At 47.1% G+C, this 23,713-nt stretch overlaps 1 protein-coding gene and 2 long non-coding RNA genes across 5 annotated transcripts in view; 2 read left to right on the plus strand and 1 right to left on the minus strand.

The window, feature by feature from the left end:
* The window catches only part of LOC141417423 (uncharacterized), a 37,240-nt gene extending 36,583 nt beyond the window's left edge, over positions 1 to 657 (minus strand). Inside the window, exon 1 of one of the 2 annotated variants that reach the window (XR_012441982.1) lies at positions 329 to 657. This is a non-coding gene — a long non-coding RNA (uncharacterized lncRNA). The remainder of the gene's footprint in view (positions 1 to 328) is intronic. The other variant, XR_012441981.1, reaches the window with a different exon arrangement.
* On the plus strand, positions 178 to 16,483 carry Sall1 (spalt like transcription factor 1). Its single transcript, XM_020187216.2, has 4 exons — positions 178 to 203; positions 1,244 to 1,336; positions 10,085 to 13,509; positions 14,635 to 16,483. Exons 2-4 carry the CDS (start codon positions 1,261 to 1,263, stop codon positions 15,073 to 15,075), a joined length of 3,942 nt encoding a protein of 1,313 aa, XP_020042805.1. The 5' UTR covers positions 178 to 203; positions 1,244 to 1,260; the 3' UTR covers positions 15,076 to 16,483.
* Positions 16,484 to 16,735: 252 nt separating this feature from the next.
* Positions 16,736 to 23,713, plus strand: part of LOC141417424 (uncharacterized) — a 29,287-nt gene continuing 22,309 nt past the window's right edge. The window contains exon 1 of one of the 2 annotated variants that reach the window (XR_012441983.1): positions 16,736 to 17,804. This is a non-coding gene — a long non-coding RNA (uncharacterized lncRNA). The remainder of the gene's footprint in view (positions 17,805 to 23,713) is intronic. The other variant, XR_012441984.1, reaches the window with a different exon arrangement.

Genomic DNA, 23,713 nt, shown 5'->3' on the forward strand with positions numbered 1-23,713 from the left:
CCGCTCTCCACCCGCCCGGGGCTCGGCGGCGCCACCGTCGCCGCCGCCGCCTCCCCGCGGAGTGACGCGCCCTGTAGCCAACCGGGGCAGCCGGGGGGGAAGTTCGGGAGGGGTCCTGGGCGGAGCTGAGCCGCCCCTTATCCCACGGGCTCGGGGCGCTTCTCCCGAAAACTTCAGCCCTAATTGTCCTGGGAATGTCCGAGGTAGAGAAAGGGAGCGAGGTAGAAAGCTAGAGGCTGGAGGATCGGAGCCCCTCGGGAGGGGGAGGATGAGGGTGGCGAGAAAGCTGCCCCTCCCCCCAAGCCCCAAACCCATCAAGTTCCCAAACCTTTCCTCGATCCTCTTCTCCGCGCCCCCGCGAGCTCGGGATCCAGGGGATGGAGAACTCGGGGCGAAGGAACGCCGAGCCAGGCGGCGGGCGGGCGGGCGGGAGGCCCGGTCGCGGGCGGGAGGCGGACCGGCGTGGGGCTGGCTCTTCCCCACTCGCTTTTTTTTTTTTTTATGAGGGTGGGGGTGGGCTGCTTTCTGGTAGCTCTTAAAGAAACGAAGAAACACTCACGAAACGGGACGCCCTCCACCCCAAATCCCGCCACGGGACTCCCTCCCCCCGCGAGCGCGCGGCGCGCCGGAGTTGGGAAGTTCGCCTTGCGCCCGCAGCCGGGTCCCCAGCCCCCCCCTCCGCCCCCCACGCTCGGCCCCACCCCCCCCCACCCGGGCGGCTTAATTCCGGGGAGGGCATGCTAATTTGGGTCGGCCCAGCCCGGGATGGGGGGCGGGGGAGGGAGAAGGGAGGGAGAGGGGGCGCCGGCCGGGGCGCCGGGCGCGCAGTGGCGAGGAGGCAGGCCCCCGGCGGCCGGGCCGTGGAGTCCCGGGCGGTCGCAAAGAGGGTTAACCCAGTGTCGGGCGGCGCGGCGCGCAGAGCCAGCCCCGCGGCCGGCTTATTGGGCCAGCGCGCGGAGAGACAGGGGTCTGCAGCAAATCACGAACTAATTGATTAAGGCGAGCGGGTTTGAATAGCGCTGGCCCAGTGCCAATCGCCTTTCAAAGAGCCCCTCTATGATTAATCGCAATGCATTATTGATAATCATAATTATAGCAGGACACATGCGCGCTGCGCCCGGGGCCGGGGAGCCGGGGAGGGGGCGGGCGGGCCGGCGGGCGGGGGGAGCCGCCGCCGCCGCCGCCGCTCGATTTCCGTAATTTTGAGAAGATTTTTTTTTAGTAATTTTTTATTCTGCCCCAGCTGATGTTTGAGCCAGCATGTCGCGGAGGAAGCAAGCGAAGCCTCAACATTTCCAATCCGACCCCGAAGTGGCCTCGCTCCCCCGGCGAGATGGTGAGTGCTTCGGCCCGCGCCGCGGACACACAGACACACGCACTCACACGCACACCCGGACCCACGCACACGCGGCGGGCCCCCGCGCCCGCTGCTCGCCGCTACTGCGTCCTTGCTCGCCTTTTCGATTCCGCGTAGTTTGAGGGGTTTTGTTGTTGGGTTTTTGTTTTTTTTTTTTAATTTTCCATTTGCCTTGGCTGGGCTGCCCCTTGCTCCTGGGAGAGCAGGCTCATCTCTCGGCAGGATCTTTCCGGACTTGCAGTGTCCTCCCCGGGGGGGAGGAGGCAAAGGCTGGCCGGCCTGGCTCCTCCGCCCGGGCTTTTCCAGGGAGCCGAGCCCTGGAGCGCACCGAGCCATGGCCAGGACACCGATGCCCCTTGGGTCAGGATGTGGGCAAGAGCCATCCATGCCTGCCTTAGCGGGGCCCCTCGCGCTCCCGGCGCCGCGCCCGGGGCCCCCGATCGGCCTCCGCCGCCCGGGCCTCGCCTCCCTGGCCTCCGCCGCTTGGCCCTGCTGCCACTGGGAAGTTTACTTGGTGCTGGTGGCTGAACTCCGAGCGTATGGGGCTCGTAGTGTGCCCCCCCTTCCCCACTCTCACACTCCCATTCTGCCCACAAGCGAAATGGGGTGCCTTTGGGGGTTCGGAGCTGTAAGAAGTTGGCGATTTGAGTCAAGGCGCAACACCCTAGGGTTGCTGCCGGTGTAGAATACTCTTTGCTGCTAGTTGCGCCCAAGATAATGCAGGGGCGAGGAGAGTGTGGACTTGCTACTCCCCAAGTTTATCCTCGCATCTTGTCTCTCAACACATGCACCTAGAGCCCCCCTCCCCCCAGTCTTATGCGCCCTTTGCGGATCGTGGTGTCCCATATTTCCAGGCTGGTCGAGAAAAGACTCGTAAGGCAGTTCTGGGGGGATTGGGGGATTAGGCCGCCAGAGAAGACCCCCGAAACAGAGGCAGTCGCTCTCCAATGGAGGCGACAGCTGCGGGGTCCCGAAAGGAATGGACAAGTCCAGAACAAAGTTTGTGTGCAGGAACTCCGGCCGAGAGTCGGAGACATCCGGGCAGGGAAATGGGGATAGGAAGGAGGCCACCTCCAGTCACCCCTTGACCTGAAGGTGTTTCACGGTAGGCGCCTCGGAGCTGCCAGGCCCAGGACCCGAGGCGATGGAGCGGCGCCGGGGCTCGGTTCCCCGGGTCACTCCAACGCGACGCTCGCCTCTCGGCTGCTGAGGACGAGGGGCAAACCCCGGCCATGGCTCCGCGGCTCCGGCTGCCTCTCGGGATGCTCGCGTCCCAGAAGGCATTTTGGGGTATGGAGGAGAAAGCTGGACCTTAACAGAGCTCAAAAGCGTGCCCCGAGGTCGGCACCTCTGTCCACTCAGCCCTGTGGCCGCCTGGGCCCCACGTCCCCAGGTTGCTTCCCCAGAGGCCTGACTGAGCAGGGTTGGGGCGCAGGGACCCACACGGATCTCCGCAGCATGACGAAGGGACCCGCGCTTTACCCTGGCTGTTGAGAAAGGGGAGTCAGTCCACGGGATCCCTGTAAAAAAAAAAAAAATTAAAAACCGGGGATCTTGAGTCTGATTAAGAAAACCATTCACAATATTTGTGCCCTCTCGGTACTTTTGTCGAGCTTAAAGCCTTGCCCAGAGTCCCTGCTTTTCTCGGTCCGCTAAAAGGAGCCCCGGCTTTTCACCCTAAAGGAAGCCCGGCACCCGGCCTAAACCCAGGCGAGATCAACCAAGGCCGCAGTATTTTTCTAGGTTTTTCTCACTGGTTTCTTAGGCTTCTCACCTCCACGCCAACCTTTTCTAAAGTTTCTAGTGAGACCTTTGGCACCAACACACTGTTAAAGTTGAAAAATTTGTATACCAAAAAAGAAACTAGAGAAGAGAAGGTTTTTTAGTTTATTTTATAAATTTGAGCTGATTTTTTTACATTTTCCACCAAAAGAAAAAACAAAAAACGTTGCGCTTCCAAAGAAATGATGCTTGCAAGTTCTTTGCCTTGTGCCTTCTGGATGTGGAATTTTTAATAGTTAAGGCTTCTCATAAAGCGATAGCATAAAAGGAATTCACTACTTCTCGCCATTTTATTTATTAGTACTATTTTTTAAGTTTATTTGAGCTTTGAGGTAAGTTAATTAAGTAACTGAGTCATTTCCTTTTTCTTTCTTTTTCCTTCAATTTCTTTCACTTTCTTCTGTCTTCTTCCTAAAAGCTAATTCATTGTCTCACAAGCAGTAAGATACTGGGGGCACTCTAGGAAACACCCCCCCCCTTCTCAGTCGTTTTTCCTCACCTCTCCCCACCCCCTCCTGTTTTTCTTCAGTAGTAATGGTTTTAAGTTATGACTGTTTTTACACGGTTGAACAATAAGTTTAGGAGAAGTTGCCTAGAAGGTAGATTTTGTAAGAAGGTTACAGGACTTAGTGTAATGGTATTAGTACACAAATAGTCCTCCCCACCGACATACAGTAGGGCCTAATACACCCCAGTTTTTTGTTTTTATTTTTGTTTTTAATTTGGGAATAGTGAGATAAATGGAACTGAGAATTCATGACGTAGCTTACTTTTAAAATGTCACCTTTTCTGCAACAAGTTCAGTGGTCTCTATCCTCCCCACACAGGGCATGCACTTTCAAGGAGTTGTTGGCTTTGGTTTGGTTTTGTTATCTATAGCAGCATTGTTAAATTTTTAGAAGGCAAACCCCTATTCAAACACTGAGGTTATTTTTCCTTCTGTCTCAAGATGTTCTTAAAATATAGCAAATGAAATATCAAACATTACCAAATTAAATGTTGATGCTCTTCACTTAAGCTAGCCCCTCAAGTTTTATGACTTCTACCCAAAGCAGGACTTAGAAAAGTTTGTAGACCCCACTTACAGTAGCTGGAGGGGCTGACCAGCTATGGCATATGTCCTGCCTGTGTGGGTTTGAGTGTGAACACCCTTACAAAGAAAGCCCAAGCCATGTAAGCAGCCACAAAGTTCAAGGAAGCGAGATGATGTGATCGATCTCACATTGTTGATATTTCATTCTACTTTAGTGCAGGAAACACTTTAGTTGCTGGAAACACTCTAATATAAAGTTGACAATTTTTCTGTTTCTTATGAAACCAAGATTATGGTAAATATGACTTGTCTCTTAAATGATATTCAACAAGTCCTGAATTACTTCTAGAAAGATCACTATTTACCAAGATAGAGAATCTGAGAATAATGATCTGTTATGTGGTTTCTTTCCTATAGATTTGGATTTCAGGTGTGTGTGTTTTGGGTTTTTCTTTATTTGGTGGTATTTTTAACATTTCCCTGAAACTCCATGGAAGGCCCATTCAGACTCCATTCATTTATTAAGTATTTTGGTGCTCAGCTTTTCCAAGGAAAATGTAATCTTGGAAGAAAAATAAAAAGATTATGAATTTTAGATAAAACATTAACTCTCATGAAGTATCATAAAAATCCCTCTTATTAATATTAATAATGAAATTCTCTTATTTACTAAAGTAATTTACTCACGTGAGCAGCTTAATGGTAACACATTGATTTTTTTAGGCCCAAAAGGTTAAGAGAGAACTATAATTAATTGCTTTTTTTTTTTTTTTTGAAACCCCAACACCTGCAAGATAAAGCATTTGGAAAGAACTCATGTTTAATCAGGCCTATTTTAAGTTTTGCATAATGGAAGATTCTGGATGAGAAAATGCAAAGTGTTCTTTGAGACTTGCTTCAGGCTGAAGATACTTCCTAAAATGTTAAAAACAAACACTGGAACAAGCAAAGTGAAGCTGGGCGTGAGACAGTGTGTGTGGAAGTGCCTGTGATACTGAATGTTTGGTGGTTTATTCGACCTCAGATTTCTCCTATAGTTCGTAGGCACAAGTGCCAAATTAGAGGTTATTCGTTAGGGGCTCCTATTTCTTTTCTTTCTACTTTTGGAGGTCTTGAGTTGCCTTTACCAACAAAGTCCTTCAGAAGGCAGGAACCCACATTTTTCTTGTGGTGATCTAACTCAAATTTGGGGAAGAAATAAGCAGACAAGTTACAGGTTTTGAAACTGTTGAAAGCCAGGCTCTTACAAATGACTTCTGCAGTCTAAACTAGGTTTTTCTAAGACATATCCTGGTACAGATAGCCCTGGATTCCAAAAGGCTCTTAAGTGATCAAAAACTTAAGTAGTTGAGCAGTTTAGGGTAAAAGATGGTAAATTAACCTAAGAGGTGACACCCATCCCTCCCACCGCCCCCCCAAGAAAAAAAGTTTTTGTGCCAGGCTTTAGAAAACCTACGATGTGTCGAGCTGTTTTAACCTTGGCTAGCCTCCTCCCATGCAAAGGTGACAAGGTCCAGATCATAACATGTCCTTCAGTATCTTCCCAGTGACCCCCAAATTGAGTCTTGCTAGTCACTTAGCAGGAAGTTAGTAGTTTATTTTAGTTTCGCCTTATCAGCTTGGCTTCTTTTCCTAACCTTATTCCCCTGTCACCCTCAGATGCCAGACCCCCAAAGGGGAAGATTGACAGGTAGTTCCCGGAGCTCAGCTTCATCCTCAAACAACAGGGATTTAGTTTCTTGTGCCTTTGCCAATGTTTATGTAGTCAGCGTTTAGATCTGGCTTTAAGGAGTCTCTCTTTTCCGCGTCACTGGAATAGCAAAGCCACAAAGAAGTTTTTGAACAAACCCTTGCAACTGGAACCCCATCTAGTGTTCAGTTTGATTCATCCATGGGCGAGACATTTCCCCCTTTCTGTTATTGTGTGCATTAGGTGGACTTGGATCACGACTTTAAAAGAAGACTCTTGTCTGTGTTGTTATTTTTTTAGTGAGTTCTGTTGTATTCTTCCACGCGAGAACACAGTAACCCTGGCCAGCACTCTGAGGGAACTCGAGGGGAGGTGCAGTCAATTTGTCATTTGGTTGCATATCTCAGAGGGGAAACTTGAGACATTACTGAAAATATGCACAGCGTATGCTGTAGTATTTACAACTTCTTTGGAATCTGAAGTCGGGCATTCAGATTCAGCTATGCAAAAAAAAGATAAAGGATCAATGAGATGTTTGATAGTCTTTTCAAACAGCTCTACAAAAAGGAACAGTCCATTAAAATTATGGGCCCCAAACCCAATATTGTCAGAGTATCTCTCAAAAAATGTTCATGTAATCTAAAGGAATGGGAAATACTGAAGTGACTTAAGAAACTAAATCTGGTAGAGTCGGGTGGTGGTTTGGGGGATTTTTTTTTTTTTTTCCCTTTCCTGGCTGGCCAAACCTTTCTGTGTGGGGCATAGTTTTATTTTTATGTTCTCAGTAGACAGATATGCTGGAACACTTCAGTTTTCTGCTTCCGATTCAGCAATGTTTGGTTCAGAGGGTGAAAAACTGACAAATTCGAATTGAACCTAAATAGTACAAGAGGAAAAACATATGGGATTTTAGTGTAAATTTGGTGGCAGTATGGGATTGCCTCCTTTCTCCAAAAAAAACCCAGAAATTTCCAAGTATCTTATGATATGTACATGTTTAGAAAACCACTACTTCTGAAATGCTCTTATCTGACTAGATTTACAAAATTAATTTGTATGCAGAGTCCATAGAAAAGGAACTGGAATGTTATTTTCACTATAATACAAGGAACAGGGCAACTGTATTTACTATAATGAGGTCACCAGTTGCAGTCCTGTGTAACAGATTATTGAGAGAGATACAAGATAGCAGAGGGTAGGATCAGAAAATGAATTAGAACATGTTTGTGTGTGTTCTTACTACAACTTAAAATATTCCTTTTGGTAGTTAGACATTCTTAGGCGTTTTCGTGTTTTGTCTTTCTTTTTAAACTGTTTCATTATAATTCTGTTCAGAACACAGAAAGATTTAAAGTTAGGAATTATCACAGTGTAACGACACCTGCTTTTGAAATGAATCAAAATAGATACCAGGGTTTTTGGGGAGAGGGAGTGTTCGTAAACATGAGGAAATTAAATTAGTTGACTATACAGTGAGATCAAATGTCAGCTTGTGAAAATCTAAGCTACAACACCGGCAACTTTTTAACACAGTCTCTCTTAGAGGCAAGCAGGCACTAATTTTCCATCCAGTTAGCACAATCCTAAATATAAAATGTTCAGATTGAAAACCTCGAAAATTCTCAAGTGAGTCTTGAAGCAACTTTATGTTCCAGAATTGGAACACAGAAAAGTAATAATCAGTTAAACCCTCTGAAGTGACCTTCCTTTTATTTTTTTTCTATAGATTATGAGAATATCAGATGTTTGCAAGTTATAAAGAATTAAAGTGTCCTTTAATCGTGAGCACAGATGTGCTAAATATTTTGAAGCAACGACATTGTAATGTGTACAATTGATGAAGTCAGTTTTCTGATTTCCCTTGCTAGTTATTTAGTTCTGAATCTGTCATTATTTGTCTAAGCCCAGCTGACCAAGCAAAACTGTGTTTTAAAGTGGCTTTATGTTTTGATAAATGTGAGCTGGTTGAAGAGTATTTTCCACTGAATGCAGAGCTTAATAGAACATGCTGACATAATAGTTTTAATGCATTTTGTTGAAAATGTGTGAACAAACAGAATAGCTTTTGTTCCTTCATAATTGGCTGTAAAAGTAGATGGAAACATAACCATTACATATGGAAATGTGCAAAGAGAAAGAAATCACATTTCTGTTGAATATATTAGGAATTGCATTTCCTAGTTTAAAATATGCATCTGAAATGGATGCATCATTTGAAATTGGTTGTCAAAATAGGAAGCTTTAAACAGAATTTTTGTCACATTATTTTTGTCCCAAGTTAAGCAAACGTAACTTTAGCAAATTTCATGTAATATTTTGTTTATATTATTTTAAGGCAGAGGGAGAGACAGAAAGTGCTTGAAGCAGCACCTTCAGTGTGCATTGGAATCTGGTGCCAATTAGGATGGTTAAACATTAAATTAAAACTGGATCATTATTGGTATTTTCTGCGATGACGATGATTTATCTGGTCGTGTTAATGTATTTTGCACTGCACCCTTGTGGAGTACAAGGAAGACTAGCTTTTTAAGTATAACTTAGCTAGTAAAGTAATACTCCCAGTGAGTTAAGTGTGCATACAGTTGGCTTTCTTTACCAGGGGTCCTAGTCAACTTTGCCATCACTCTGAGCAGATGGAGTTAAAGAATTTTCACAAGTTAATATTTAGGTGTTAATTATATTTTCTGAAATGCAGAACTACTCAGGCCTTTTGGATGTTTGATCCAAAAAGGCAAATGGCTGGCTCTTTGGCATGGACTCTTAAATTTACTGAAAAAAGTAAAATAAAAAGGCAGCATTTTGGTTTTGCGTGTATTCATATCTGCAATTACTTTTTTTTTTTGCAAGTTTTCTGGGAGATTCAATTTGGAAGTCATGGAAACTACCTATTATCTGATTCAGTTCAGCAGAAAAGCATGCAGGGAGGTAATCCTTGAATTAAACAGTTTTTTGTTTTTTTTTTTTCCACAGCCTTCCAAGATGACCACACACCATTTGTACAACAGAAGTTGGTGTTCCCCATGCTGGGCACACAATGGGACGCCATCCTGTCCTTGAATGGGATGTTAGCTTGGAGTCGCAGATTTTTGTGTTTAATTTACAAATGGATCTTAGTGAGAAGACATCTGAGCAACCAGTGGAAACAAACACAAAATAAAGGGATTTTTATAAGAAAAGGTTCAGGACAATCTGTTAAACAATTGATAACAGTTAAGAGCAAACAGTTTTTAAAGGCAAGGAGAGTTACAAACTCTGCACCAAGCCTGTTTTCTTATGGGAGGGAATGAAAGCTCCACCCAATTTAACAGCACATCCTTTAAGTTGATCTTAATCAGAAATGTAAATCTTGTGCCAGTTTTTACAGATCCAGAAAAGCACATCGGATGAAATATTTAGAGCCGCGATGTTGCCATTCGGAGCTCAAAGCATGTATTCCTTAGTGGGTGTTACAGTAGCCAGGACTGCGATCTTTAATTTTAAAGATTGGCGTGCCATGGGGTGATCTGTAGGTGCCAGGCAGGCCTTGTAACGGATTATGCTCATTGTGTTTCTGTGCTTTGTGTGTGTGGTGATTTGCCTTTTGTATTCGAGGGAGTCTTGAGGGGCGCTCTGGAGGATTTGTTACTGATGTGACTAAAGTGTGTTTGTCACGCTCAGCCTGAGCTCAGGTTCGAGGTGGGGGCTGGAGGTGACTCCAGGTTGTCAGTGCACAGCTTGGTGATATGCATCTTTCCCCCTTGTCAACAACTGATTGGAACTTGAATGACTACAAATTAGTTTAGTGACAGAACAAACTGTCACAGATATCTTTGAATCAGTTGAAAATGAATAAGGTTGACAGAAACTCAAGAGCCTAATAAGTCCTCAGAATGGTTGCTGGACCTTTCCAGATGAGTAGACAATCAGGTGTATAAAATATTGGAAATCAATATTTTGCTATGGAATTTCATTATGTACCAATGTCTCCCATTCGTGGTATTTTATATTTTGATGAATTATCTGAAGGCCATGACTCTGTGAGATATCAGATGGATAGGAATTTCTCCACATTCTTAAAAATTAATTGTGACCAGTCTTAAGTAATATTGATTGCTTTTCAGGGGCTACAGTTTTGAGTTTTGCAATGGAAAACACTTGATTAACGTCTTATTTATGTTTTTAAGTCATAGATGACAGTGTGCCCTGACTCCCTTTTTAACCGTGCACCTTTTGATGTTTGTAGGAGACACAGAGAAGGGTCAACCAAGTCGCCCCACTAAGAGCAAGGACGCTCACGTCTGTGGCCGGTGCTGTGCCGAGTTCTTTGAATTATCCGATCTTCTGCTCCACAAGAAGAGCTGCACAAAAAATCAATTAGTTTTGATCGTCAATGAAAACCCAGTCTCCCCACCCAAAACCTTCTCTCCCAGTCCCCCTCCCAATAATCCCAATGAACAAATGAACGACACCACGAACAAAACAGATCAAATAGACTGCAGCGACCTTTCAGAACACAAGGGACTTGACAGGGAAGAGTCCATGGAGGTGGAGACCCCGGTTGCCCCCAGCAGCAGCAGTGGTACATTGAGTGGCACCACTGACAGCACCACCCCAAGCTGCCACAGCGGCTCCTCCACTGGTACCTCAGCGATCACAACCTCTCTACCTCAACTCGGGGACCTGACGACACTGGGCAACTTCTCTGTGATCCACAGCAACGTCATCATTGAGAACCTCCAGAGCACCAAGGTGGCGGTGGCCCAGTTCTCCCAGGAAGCGAGGTGCAACGGGGCCTCCGGAGGCCAGCGGGCCGTCCCGGCCCTCATGGAGCAGCTCCTGGCACTGCAGCAGCAACAGATCCACCAGCTGCAACTGATCGAACAGATTCGTCACCAAATACTGTTGTTGGCTTCTCAGAACGCAGACTCGCCAACATCTTCCAGTTCTCCTCAAGGTACTTTACGAACATCTGCCAACCCCTTGTCCACGCTAAGTTCTCATTTATCTCAGCAGCTGGCGGCAGCAGCTGGATTAGCACAGAGCCTCGCTAGCCAATCTGCCAGTATCAGCGGTGTGAAACAGCTCCCCCCAATCCAGCTACCTCAGAGCAGCTCCAGCAACACCATCCTTCCATCCAACAGTGGCACTTCTCCCAATATGAACATACTGGCGGCAGCAGTTACCACCCCGTCCTCGGAAAAAGTAGCTTCTAGTGCTGGGGCCTCCCATGTCAGCTCCCCAGCAGTCTTAGCATCATCCTCACCAGCGTTTGCAATAAGCAGTTTATTAAGTCCCGCATCTAATCCACTTCTACCTCAGCCCACCCCTGCTAACGCGGTTTTCCCCAACCCTTTGCCCAACATCGGAACAACCGCAGAGGACTTAAACTCCTTGTCTGCCTTGGCCCAGCAAAGAAAAAGCAAGCCACCAAATGTCACTGCCTTTGAAGCAAAAGGTACTTCAGATGAGGCATTCTTCAAACACAAGTGCAGGTTCTGTGCAAAGGTCTTTGGGAGCGACAGTGCCTTGCAGATCCACTTGCGTTCCCACACGGGAGAGAGGCCATTCAAGTGCAACATCTGTGGGAACAGGTTTTCCACCAAGGGCAACCTGAAAGTCCACTTTCAGCGCCACAAAGATAAGTACCCTCACATTCAGATGAACCCTTACCCCGTGCCTGAGCATTTGGACAATATCCCCACCAGTACTGGCATCCCATATGGCATGTCCATTCCTCCGGAGAAGCCAGTAACCAGTTGGCTAGACACCAAGCCGGTCCTGCCCACTCTGACCACTTCTGTTGGCCTACCATTGCCCCCATCCCTCCCAAGCCTCACACCCTTCATCAAGACGGAAGAGCCAGCCCCCATCCCCATCAGCCATTCTGCCACCAGCCCCCCAGGCTCTGTCAAAAGTGACTCTGGGGTCCCCGATCCAGCCACAAGAAACCTGGGTGGACTCCCAGAGGAAGCTGAAGGATCCACTCAGCCACCCTCCAGCAGCAAAAGTGAAGAGAGTGGCATGACCACCAACTCAGTCCCGACAGCAAGCAACAGCACCCTGAGCTCCCCAGCAGCCGACTGTGGCCCAGGAGGGGCCACTACCTTCACCAACCCATTGTTGCCACTCATGTCCGAGCAGTTTAAGGCCAAGTTTCCCTTTGGGGGACTCTTGGACTCTGCCCAAGCATCAGAGACATCCAAACTGCAGCAACTGGTGGAAAACATTGACAAAAAGGCCACTGACCCTAACGAGTGCATCATCTGCCACCGGGTCCTCAGCTGCCAGAGCGCCTTGAAAATGCACTACCGAACGCACACAGGGGAGAGGCCCTTCAAGTGTAAGGTCTGTGGCCGGGCTTTCACCACAAAAGGGAACCTTAAGACCCATTACAGCGTCCATCGGGCCATGCCCCCGCTCAGAGTCCAGCATTCCTGCCCCATCTGCCAGAAGAAGTTCACCAATGCTGTAGTCCTTCAGCAGCACATTCGAATGCACATGGGAGGCCAGATCCCCAACACCCCTGTCCCCGACAGCTACCCCGAGTCCATGGAGTCTGACACAGGCTCCTTTGATGAGAAAAATTTTGATGACCTAGACAACTTTTCTGACGAAAACATAGAAGACTGTCATGAGGGTAGCATCCCAGATACACCCAAGTCAGCAGATGCCTCCCAAGACAGCTTGTCATCTTCACCTTTACCCCTCGAGATGTCAAGCATTGCTGCTTTGGAAAATCAGATGAAGATGATCAATGCTGGCCTGGCGGAGCAGCTACAGGCCAGCCTGAAGTCGGTGGAAAATGGGTCCGTTGAGGGAGACGTGCTGACCAACGATTCATCCTCCGTGGGTGGTGATATGGAGAGCCAAAGTGCAGGCAGCCCAGCCATCTCAGAGTCTACCTCTTCCATGCAGGCTCTGTCCCCATCCAACAGCACCCAGGAATTTCACAAGTCACCCAGTGTTGAGGAGAAGCCGCAGAGAGTGGGAGCGAGCGAGTTTGCCAATGGTTTGTCTCCCACCCCAGTGAATGGGGGGGCTTTGGATTTGACATCTAGTCATGCAGAGAAAATCATTAAAGAAGATTCTTTGGGAATCCTCTTCCCTTTCAGAGACCGGGGTAAATTTAAAAATACTGCTTGTGACATTTGTGGCAAAACCTTTGCTTGTCAGAGTGCCTTGGACATTCACTACAGGAGTCATACCAAAGAGAGACCATTTATTTGTACCGTTTGCAATCGTGGCTTTTCCACAAAGGGTAATTTGAAGCAGCACATGTTGACACATCAGATGCGAGATCTGCCATCACAGCTCTTTGAGCCCAGTTCCAACCTTGGCCCCAATCAGAACTCAGCGGTCATTCCCGCCAACTCGTTGTCATCTCTCATCAAAACAGAGGTCAATGGCTTTGTGCATATTTCTCCTCAGGACAGTAAGGACACCCCCACCAGTCACATCCCTTCAGGGCCTCTGTCAGCCTCTGCCACGTCCCCAGTTCTGCTCCCAGCTCTGCCCCGGAGAACTCCTAAGCAGCACTATTGCAACACTTGTGGGAAAACCTTCTCCTCATCGAGTGCCCTGCAGATCCATGAGAGAACTCACACTGGAGAGAAACCCTTTGCTTGCACTATTTGTGGAAGAGCATTCACGACAAAAGGCAATCTTAAGGTACCCGCCCTGCCTGCACCCATCAGCCCTTCCTCATTGCCCTTGACCCACTGTGGTGCATGCTTCTGCGGTCCTCAGCCCCAGATAGTCAGGGAGAGGGTTTCTGGAAAGGGAACCTGCTGCAGGTGGCTAGCTGGAGAGAAAGGAGGGTGCCTGTGAGGGTCAGGATCAGGACAGGGCGAGGCAGCCCGCAGCTCGCTATATGTCACCATGCCTTGAATAATTTGGTATCTAAGCGAAGCATTGGTCTCTCTGTTGTCTTGCTAAGTGCACCAAATGAATTGCTTTACCTACCAACTCAGACAGCCTGGCCTTGCCACAGGGTATTGATTAAAGACCTCCATGTGGCCTGCGTGCTGCCCGTATCACTTAATAATTACGCTTCACTGTGGCGTATGCAGCTATTTTTCATAACTATGCAGTCCAGCATGGTTTGTTTTTCTAGAAACAATAACGTCACTGCCCTGCTAATGGGTATTATGATAATTGATTATACAACATTTCCTACTGATATGTGGTGGAAATCAAGCAAATACACTTACGTTCTAGAGCAACAGTTGAGCGCTCTTACTGTGTACATTTTTCTGTTGACAGAGTATTTCTCTGGAGATTGCTGCCAGTAATGTGAGATGAATAATTACTTTCTGGCTTTTCTCTCCATACGCAGGCCCTCCAATGGGCAATCAGTGAGGGGTACTTTCTTCCCATCTGAAAAGGACATTTATAGGGTAAAGGGTGTCAGGGTGTCACATACAATACTTACCATTGCAATGAGAGTGGACATAACAATTCTAACCCTGAAAGGAGCTCTCTGCGACTGCCTGGCTTGCTTGAGGCCATTATAAGCTAAATACGAGTAATAAAAAACCAGTAAGTAAGGCATCTTTGCCTGGGAAGAGGAAAGACGGCTGGGGCTGCAGAGAGCAAACGTTATTACTGGTCCACCTGACTGGATGGTCCCCCTTCCCTTTTCCACTGTCTGTCACATAATAAGAATAGACATGTAGGCCACTTGCTTTGTCGAGTGTTGGGATACGAGTTGAGACAGATTCAACTATTAAGCTGCTCTCTCTCTCTCCTTTTTTTTTTTTTGCTTCCCTCCCCTCCCCCCATTCCACCCCTCAGGTCCACATGGGCACTCACATGTGGAACAGCACCCCCGCACGCCGGGGCCGCCGGCTTTCTGTGGATGGCCCCATGACATTTCTAGGAGGTAATCCTGTCAAGTTCCCAGAAATGTTCCAGAAGGATTTGGCGGCCAGGTCAGGAAGTGGGGATCCTTCCAGTTTCTGGAATCAGTACACAGCAGCACTCTCCAACGGGTTGGCGATGAAGGCCAATGAGATCTCTGTCATTCAGAATGGTGGCATCCCTCCAATTCCTGGAAGCCTGGGCAGCGGGAGCAACTCACCTATTAGCGGGCTGACGGGAAATCTGGAGAAGCTCCAGAACTCGGAGCCTAGTGCTCCTCTGGCCGGCCTGGAAAAAATGGCAAGCAGCGAGAATGGAACCAACTTCCGCTTCACCCGCTTCGTGGAAGACAGCAAAGAGATCGTCACAAGCTAAAACAGCAGCACACTAGAGACATGGCATTCCCAGGCAGAATGCAACCTCTGCTTGCCTCCGACTCCTTGCCCTGTCCCCCTACCTTCTGGTCCCCTGGGTCTATGAACTCCAACATTATGAAGACATTGTTTTGTACAACTTCTAGAGTTCTAAGCAAGCTTATTTATTAGTGATATAACCTTGCTTTGCAAACAGAATGCAAGCATTAACTTTGGTCTTCTGTATTTTGGACTAAATACTAATTGACTAGAGTGCTGTAAACTTACTGTAACATTTATGGCAATTCCAAGTTGCCCTGCTAGGCGGTCTTAATCTGGCATTAACTTATTTTCTATATCCAGTTTAATATGAATCTGGTGTTGATGCAATGCCTTCGTGATACATTAGATCTCTAATAAAGTCTGTATATAAATGTACACTTTGATCCTGCTGGAAAATTTTATCAGCAAACACATTGTCTAACCTTTCAAAACAGATTTAAGGGAAGGACTGAAAGTCCACACTGAACAGTGTGGTTCTTTGAAAGGTTTGGGAGTTTTTGTTTTTGTTTTTTGTTTTTCATTTTTATTCTAAACTTCCACTTGCGTTTTTTGTTTTGTAGACTTAACTATTTCTGTTTGAACTGCTATTTGTATTGTGCTTTTTACTTGAGTCGTCCTCAATGTTAATAAGTTTCTGTACAGTAATAAGCACGCAGAATTCTTTAGAGAAAAAAACAAGTGTTGTTTTGGTAGTTGAAACTGAGACGTAACATTTTGCCTTGTTAGGTATATTCACAATAGAACATGTGTGCTGGAATTTCACAATGCTGCTAAGTATAGCATCTTGAACAACCTTCAGTGGAGAAAGTATAGATGCTCTTGTATATACAATAAGAAATATCGCTTTCATTAAAATGTATATATGTTCCTTACAAGAGCAAATGCTTCTTCTTCATCAAGAGAGCAGGTATAGTGTTTGTTTATTTTGTATTAGGTATGGGAGAAAAAAAATTGGACTTGTTACATGCACTTTCTTGGAAAGTTGAAAGGAAAAGGGGGGGTCCAATTTCCTTAACATTTAATACTTACTAACAACAGAGATACTGTAATTTTACTCAAGTAATCAAATACATTTTCTTTTTGCAACAGATAAAACAAAAAGCTGTGTCTGTGTTTTTAGAGTGCATTTCTATTGAGTCAGGCCCCTAAATGTATTTTAACATTTCCCCAGGTACCAGTAAGATGTGTGTGTAAGTGAGTATCTCTCTCTAAATAAGAAATTGTAAAAAAAGCAAAACAGAAATGGGTTTGCATGGGCCTGTGTTTCCTTTTATTTAGAAATCGGAGGGCCTACATACTTTCCCAATACCCATTACTTGTCTGGGAATATGTATTTCAGTCTCCCCTCTTCTTCTACCCCACCCCCACCCCAGGGAAAAGAAAAAAATGCAAGTTGTTGCTGCGCTTTCATCCTGACAGGTAAGTTTCCTCAAACCGGACATTTGGATTTCAGTTTCAGCTGTAACTATTCTGGTTTTATTCTACTGGCTTCAGTGGCGGGTTTTTTTTTTTTTTTTTTTTTTTTCCAGGCAGCTGAGAGCCGCATTCTGGAGAATTCCCCATGCAACAGGGTTATATAATCTGACTCAGAAACCGGGCCTTAACCCAGTGAGGTCAACGTGTTCTTTATTTAATTAGTCTTTTTAGGCATTTAAAAGCACATAAATATTTAAAAGAAAAAGTCCATTATAAAGGATCTGTAGAGTCAACTTGAATTTTGTTGAATTTCATCCACAAAATTCAATTTGATTCTTCCTCTCTGTCTTTTGTTCTAGGAGAATATGTTTTCCCCTAGATTTCGGGGTGAGCAATCCCAACAGGGTGGAAGTTGTGTCCACAGGGGTTGGTGAATTTTGTTTGTTCATTTTAGGGAGGTGGTGACCCGGTAGCCTTGGCTGTGCCCAGGTAACGGTCAGAAAGTTGGGCTGCCTTCTGGGAGAAGTTTCGCAGGGGCGCAGGCCACTCCACGGCGACTCTGGCCCTGCCTCCCTGGACCTTGTCATTAGACTTCAATGCCTTGGGTTAAAGAGCCCAGAGCTGAGGGGCGCCCGCGGCGCCAAATCAACCACAAGAGAGGCCCAGGGCGGGGGTTCCGGAGGGCGGGCTGACCCTAGGCCCTGATGATGCTGAGGTGGGGGCGCCCCCAAGCCAGGAGAGTATTGCGATGGGGGTTACGGGACATCGTGATGCAGACGATCATCCCGACGTCTCAGGATAGAAATTTTTGGAGGCTGAGATTTCTCCAACTCGCCTCTCCGGCCCGTTCCCGCCGCCCCAAAAGTGAGGACCAGGAGAGGCGGGCACGGGCCATAGTGGCTACATTTCGCGGCGGGGAAGGCGATGGCGACTAGGGACGCCGGGGCTGCGCTCTCCGAGGCCTGGCGCTCCTCTAGGCGGCCCCCGCGCCCCTGGGCAAAGCCTGGGGACATCGGGGCGACCGCGGGCTGCGGCCACCGTGGGGGGCGGGCTTCGACAGGCTAGGCCCGCATCCGCCCGGGGCCCAGCGGCTGCATCCCGAGCTCCGAAGTCCGGACGACCCGGCCCCCGCCCCTTGATCCCGGGCGGGAGGAGGAGTTCAGGCCCAGCCCCTCCCGGGTATGCTGTGGACGTGCGTGCGCGCGGTGGGGACCGTGGGGGTCCAGGGCGGGATCCCCGCGTTTCTCCCCACTCATCACCAGCCTTCTTACAGTGAGTAAAGGCTAGCAAAAGTCGCTTTTCGTTGAGACCGATTTTCGGAGGCAACCTTAGGAATAGGTCGTAGTCTCGGTCTCTCTCCCTCCGTCTCCCCTCCTGGGCCCCTTTTGTTCCTGCCTATCGGTTTATCGATTGACTATCTATTACTTGCCCATTCCCCCTGCATTCATTTCCAAAACAAGAAAGTGCCCGCAGCCCTCCTTCTCCTGCGTGTGACAAACACGCTGAGCCTCGCACAGCGGCGGAAGAGAAATGGATTCGTTCTCATAAAGCAACAGGGTCGCCTTCAAGGCAGAGCGTGCGCCGCCCCTCCCCCGCCGCGCCACCGCGCCCGGTCCCTCCCGTCGGCTTCTCAAAGTTGAGGTGGGTCGTGGTGGCTTGGAATCACCGAGAGCCAGAGTCGCTGAACTAACAAGGGCTATTGCAGAGTGGAATGACAGCTAAATTCACTAATTTTTTTAACCAAAAATATTCACTTTGGTGACATTTTCTCTAACCATCTTTTTTTTTAAAATGTGAATTGTAAAAACACGGAAAAGTTACAGTGGTGCCAATGACCCAAAATTTACAAAACTTAGCAACTTGTTTCTTCGTGTTTTTTTTTCTTAAGTAACTGCTTTGTTCTTCCTTTACGTCTGTGTCACTGTCATTCTTTGTTCAGTTCTCTGAGGCTTTCTTCCCTCTATTCTTTATGTTTTTTTCCCTTTCTCCCCCTGCCTCCATCTGCATTGCTTTGCCCCTCCCCCAACATGGACATTTTCTTTCTGGAAAATATACTGGGAAGAGCAGTCTGGTGGTGGACAGAGACCTGGGGAGGAAAAAGAAAAGAGAGAACGAGGGGCAGGTCCAGGCTGCCCAGGAGACCCTTCCGTGGGGGTCCCGGTGGGGGAAGGGGGGAATCCTTGAAGATCAGTGGGAGATAATTGAACCCAACTTTGAGTTTTGCCTTTCCCTACCCCAGTCTACATAGGCAGGATTTATTCAAATGGATTTATTGCATATTCATATATATTATATATGTGTAAAGGTGTTCAAACCAAAAATCCTAAATAACTTGCAGTTGACATAAATTTCTAGGAGTAGATTATTTGCTTTTTTTTTTTTTTTTGGTGTGTTGTGAATGTCAAGAATGAGAGAGGTTTTTAAAAGAAAGACAAAAGCTCCCACTCTGTTAAAACTTAACAGTCTTGTTAGAAAAATAAATCCATGGCTCCTCACTGGGAGAGACACACTACCCCAAATGAAACAAATGTCAGAGGGTAACAAAATGGGGGTGGGGGAGTGAAGTGAATTTCAAAGGGCTCCACAGTACATGGCAATCTGAGATTCACAGAAAAGTGGAGACGGATAAGGCAGGAATTAGGTCATCTTGTCCAGACCCCAGGAAATATGTTTAGATCAAAGCCTGCACTGTTAGGATAAACAAAACAGGACACGTTGGGCCCTACCATTATTTTCATCTCAGTGTTAAGACCTGCTAATCTAACCAACTCTATTTGATGAAAGGGGGTAAAAATTACAACTGTAAAAATGACTGGGTAAAAAATGTCCTCACAACTGGAATAGGAAGATAAAGATTTAGATTTGAGCTAAAAAGTAACAAGATCCAGACCCAGATCAACACAAACTTCCTGGAATTTTAGCACTAAATAAATTATCTAATCCTAACCCATTGTTCCCTCCCTGCGACCCCCACCCCATGCAATTGATGATTTACATAAAAAAAATTGTTAAATTTTAACTGCAGTCTATGAACATTGCAGGAGGCCTGCTTTGGGGGCCTTAAAGACCTATCTCCTTTCTGCCCACCCCCACCCCCCCAGCCGGGTGGTCCCTGAGGCTCACCAACCCAGGCAGTTCTTGGGGCAGCCTGCCTGTTGGCCTTTACTGTGTGGATTCTCCTTTAAACCCAGCCTTAAGGTTTGGTCTCTCTTTCCACTGTAAGGGAGATTGACAGAGGCCGGGAGCTTACGTCACATAAACCTGGCTTTGGATCCACACAAGTAGGCAGTGGTTGATATTTTAGCATCTAAGCCGGGTCTGTGTAAGACTCTTTCACCACAGAGTTGATGGCCTTAAACCAACTGCCAAGGAACATTGGACAGATAGAAACATCCAGAAAAGGGACAGGAAATCCCAGAGAAGGAAAATTCACCCCAGCTAAATCCAGGGTTGTAGTTCCTTGCTGAGTCTGGCTTCCTCTTAACTGTTTAAACATATGATTTGGCTTCTCCTGTGCTTCTGCGTCCATGGGAGCTCAAGTTGAACAAAGACTCGTGGGCTGTGTGTCAACTTGGCTCCAGCCCTCTGTGAAGCCTGGGTGACCGAGGTGGGGAATGACAGGGCCTTTACAAACACCATAGGAATAGGCCATGTCTGTGTGGGGCCCTTGGTGAGCGGCTGTCTCCTCACACAGGGCAATTCCAGGATCAGCTTTTCACTTGTATTCTGTGGAGGGCTCTGATGACACACAAGTTGCAAAATGCAGCCACACACAAGGCGATCCTCTGTGTTAGACACAAGGTGGGACCTTCTCCAGCCTCGCCAGGTAAATCCTGACTCAGTGAGGTTTGGAAGCTCCATTTAGTATGAGGCACAGTCACCCTATAAACATGGGTGACCAGGTAAATGCAGCAAGACCCCACTCCAAATGCTTGCAGCAGAAAAAGGAACACCTTACTTGTCATCCTGAACATCTGCCTCTGCATTCTGAATTTGGGGCATTCTAATCTTGTTTGTGATTCATAAAAATCCATTTAATAAGTAACAAAATTGAAGTCCATGTAGCAGAGACCCGACACGGGCCCCAGGAGACCTACCGCTCTCATTGGCTTGTGCACTTAGGGATCATCGCCTGATTGGTGGTTTGGGAGCCCCATCTGTACTGCAAGAGGTGATTTCCTTCAATTTCCGTTTACACCCTTTTCCCAGTCTTCCCATCATTGGTGCACCTCATATTCTATTGCTTATTTAGTCATTTAATTTACATTTACTCCTTTTTTCAAGCTGAAGTGTACTTATTTTAGAAGGAACAGGAAACACAAAGTTCAATTCTCTCCAATAGTCTTGTAACCCTGTGCAGGAGAAATACTTAGACTGTGAACCAATTTCATGTGGGTGATGAACCCCAAATCAAAATAACTTGAACACAGCCTGCCATCTCACTCAGTCACTTCCTTTCTTACTTTTCTTCTAACCCGCTACCTCTTGCTAAAAACGCGGCAAGGTCTGTGGGCCTTAACAGAGTTTTAGTGAAGTCCTCATCTCTGCCTCCTTGCCTGGCAACACACACCTTTGAATTGCTCCAAGGTTTTTCAAACTGTGGGCAATGACTCATGGTGAATTCCCTTTATGAAACCAGCATAGCAGCTCTTCACCAGCACGTGTTAATGTAATTAACAGAAGAGATACAACCCATCACTCTTGGAAAAGCATCTTGGAAGGTTTGCTTCAGGTGTGCATGCAGGTATGTACACTAGGCCACAGGGAAGAGGGTGGGTCTTAGCATGAATTGCTATCCAAACAGTTTGGAAAGAGTTGGACGTGGTGGTGGCTCGTGCCTATAATCCCAGCTACTCAAGAAGCAGAAATTGGGAGGATCAAGATTGGAGGCCAGCCCAAGCAAAAAGTTAATGAGACCTCATTTCAACAAACAAGCTGGGTGTGGTTCTCCACATCTGTTAATCCCAGCTGTGCAGGAGGTGTTGGGTATGAGGATCGTGGACAGCCCAGACAAAAACACCATATTCTATCTGAAAAATAACGAGAGCAAAAAGGTGTGGCTCAAGTGGTAGGAGGCCATGGGTTCAAACCCCAGTAGTTTAAAAGCCATAGCCCTGAAAAGTATGGTTTTCCCCTCTGTATTTCAGCTGAAATACAGAATTTGGGGCTTCTGAGAGAGGACTGACTGGATGGGGCTGGACTGAGCAATGGCAGAGGCACTGTCTCCACGTTGTCTTTACAGTCATCATCCCTTGCACAGTTTTTTGGGGCTGCTTGGAACTGCAGAGGAAGAAAAGGCAGCTGGCTTCCTGGGGCTGACTTGCGTGTGTTCTCCTTGCCTAGTCGGCGTTCACGTGGAGGATTTTAATAGCGTTTGTGTCGTCAAGGGAATTCCTTCTTAAACACCCACTAGTGCAAAAGAGGAAACAAAAACTGAGTGAAAAGCTTAGTTACAGCAGCAAGCTGCACTGTCCCTTTAAGACCCCTCCCCCATTGGTAATTGGGCCCAGCTCTTGGGTAACTAAGATAACATCCCTCCCAAATCCTGCCATTTCTCAGCATCCTTGTCACTGCAGGACTTATCATGGCCTAATAGCATAGAATCCTGAAGTCATTTCTATAAGACTCCCTGTAGACACACCACTCAGGGTGGGGTGGGGGTGTGACTCAGAGGCAGAGCAATTACCTAGCTTACAGGAGGCCATGAGTTTCACCCCTAGAAAGTATGGGAGGGAAAGAAAAAGAAAGGGAGGGAGGGAGGGAGGCGAGGAGGAAGGAAGGAAGGAAGGAAGGAAAGAAGGAAGAGGACTAGAGGTGTGGCTCAAACAGTGGAATACCTGATTTGCAAGCCTGAAGCCCTGAGTTCATATATTAGTCCTACAAAAAAACAAAACAAAACAAAAAAAACAAGAAAGAAAAGAAAGATAGGAACATTGAGGACTTCAACACAGATAAGATTCTAGTGCGTGCTCTCTCTCTTCTCTTTCTCTCTCTCTCTCTCTCTCTCCTAAATCTCCAGATCTAGGGGTGACAAGGAACTTCTTTTCCTATACAGGAGTTGGTCTAAGAGCAAAGCCTGACCTACTTACACTTACTTCTCTCCATGTGGATGTAACAGTGACGTCCCCAAGTCAACTTGTGTATAAAGCACAGGATGCAGCGCTCAGCCTCGGTCCTCAGTCCAATACTTCTTATTTAATTGGACAAGGAGTTACCGTGAGAGTTGGCATTGTGGGCATAGGTTCTTAAGCCTTTGCCAAACAGCTGCATGCTGTCCCCTCCCCCCCACACACACCCTGGGCAGAGGCACTTCCTGCCTTGGCTCTTTGGGTTTGATCAAGTGACTTGCTTTGGCCAGGAGGTAAGGTAGACACTACTGTGTGCAGGTTCCAAGCCTGGCCTCAGGACTGCGTGTTTCCACTTGGGCCTCTGCTGTCACCCTGAGAAGCACATACCAGCTGGCCTCAGGGAAAGAGTGAGAGCCCCCTAGGAGCAGAGCTTCCCAGCCAACCCCACCCTGGACTGGCCAAGCCCAGCAAGGCACAGGTACCTGAATGCGGTTTGCTATGCAGAACCACAGCTCTGCTGTTGTTTCAAGTCATGGAGCTTAACATCACTGAGGCTAAGTGAGTGCATTTTGATGAGGTATTTAACAACTTGCAAAGTGTCAGCCATTGCTCCACACATTTTACTTGAAGTAACTCATTTAATAATCACTGTAACAACCACGAGTGGACATGATCATTGCACCCATTTGATAGATAAGGAAACTGAGGCCCAGAGAGGTTAAATTAGATGTCTGCAACACACCTGGTAAGCAACAAGAATTTGAATGTAGATGTGTGGTTGCAGAGTGCACATGCTGAGTTCTGAATCATTATGCTATGCTTATGCCCTGCCACAAATCTTCCCAAGAATCTTCCAAACCCCAGGCCCAGCGTTACAAGATATACCAGTCTCCCTGTACCCGCCCATCCTGATGTGCCCTTTCCCGACACTGTTCACAAGTCTCCAGAGAAGAAACCCAAGTGATCCACAGCAAGCCACCTGTTCTCTAAACCCATGCTGCAGGATACCCCTCCCATTCCAATTCCTTCATGCTCAGCATGCAGCGTAGACAGAAATAGCAGAGATGCAGCTGGGTGTGGAGCTTCTCACCTGTAATCCCAGCACTCAGAGTG

Source organism: Castor canadensis, chromosome 15 (assembly GCF_047511655.1).
Source record: "Castor canadensis chromosome 15, mCasCan1.hap1v2, whole genome shotgun sequence".
NCBI classification, from domain to species: Eukaryota; Metazoa; Chordata; class Mammalia; order Rodentia; family Castoridae; genus Castor; species Castor canadensis.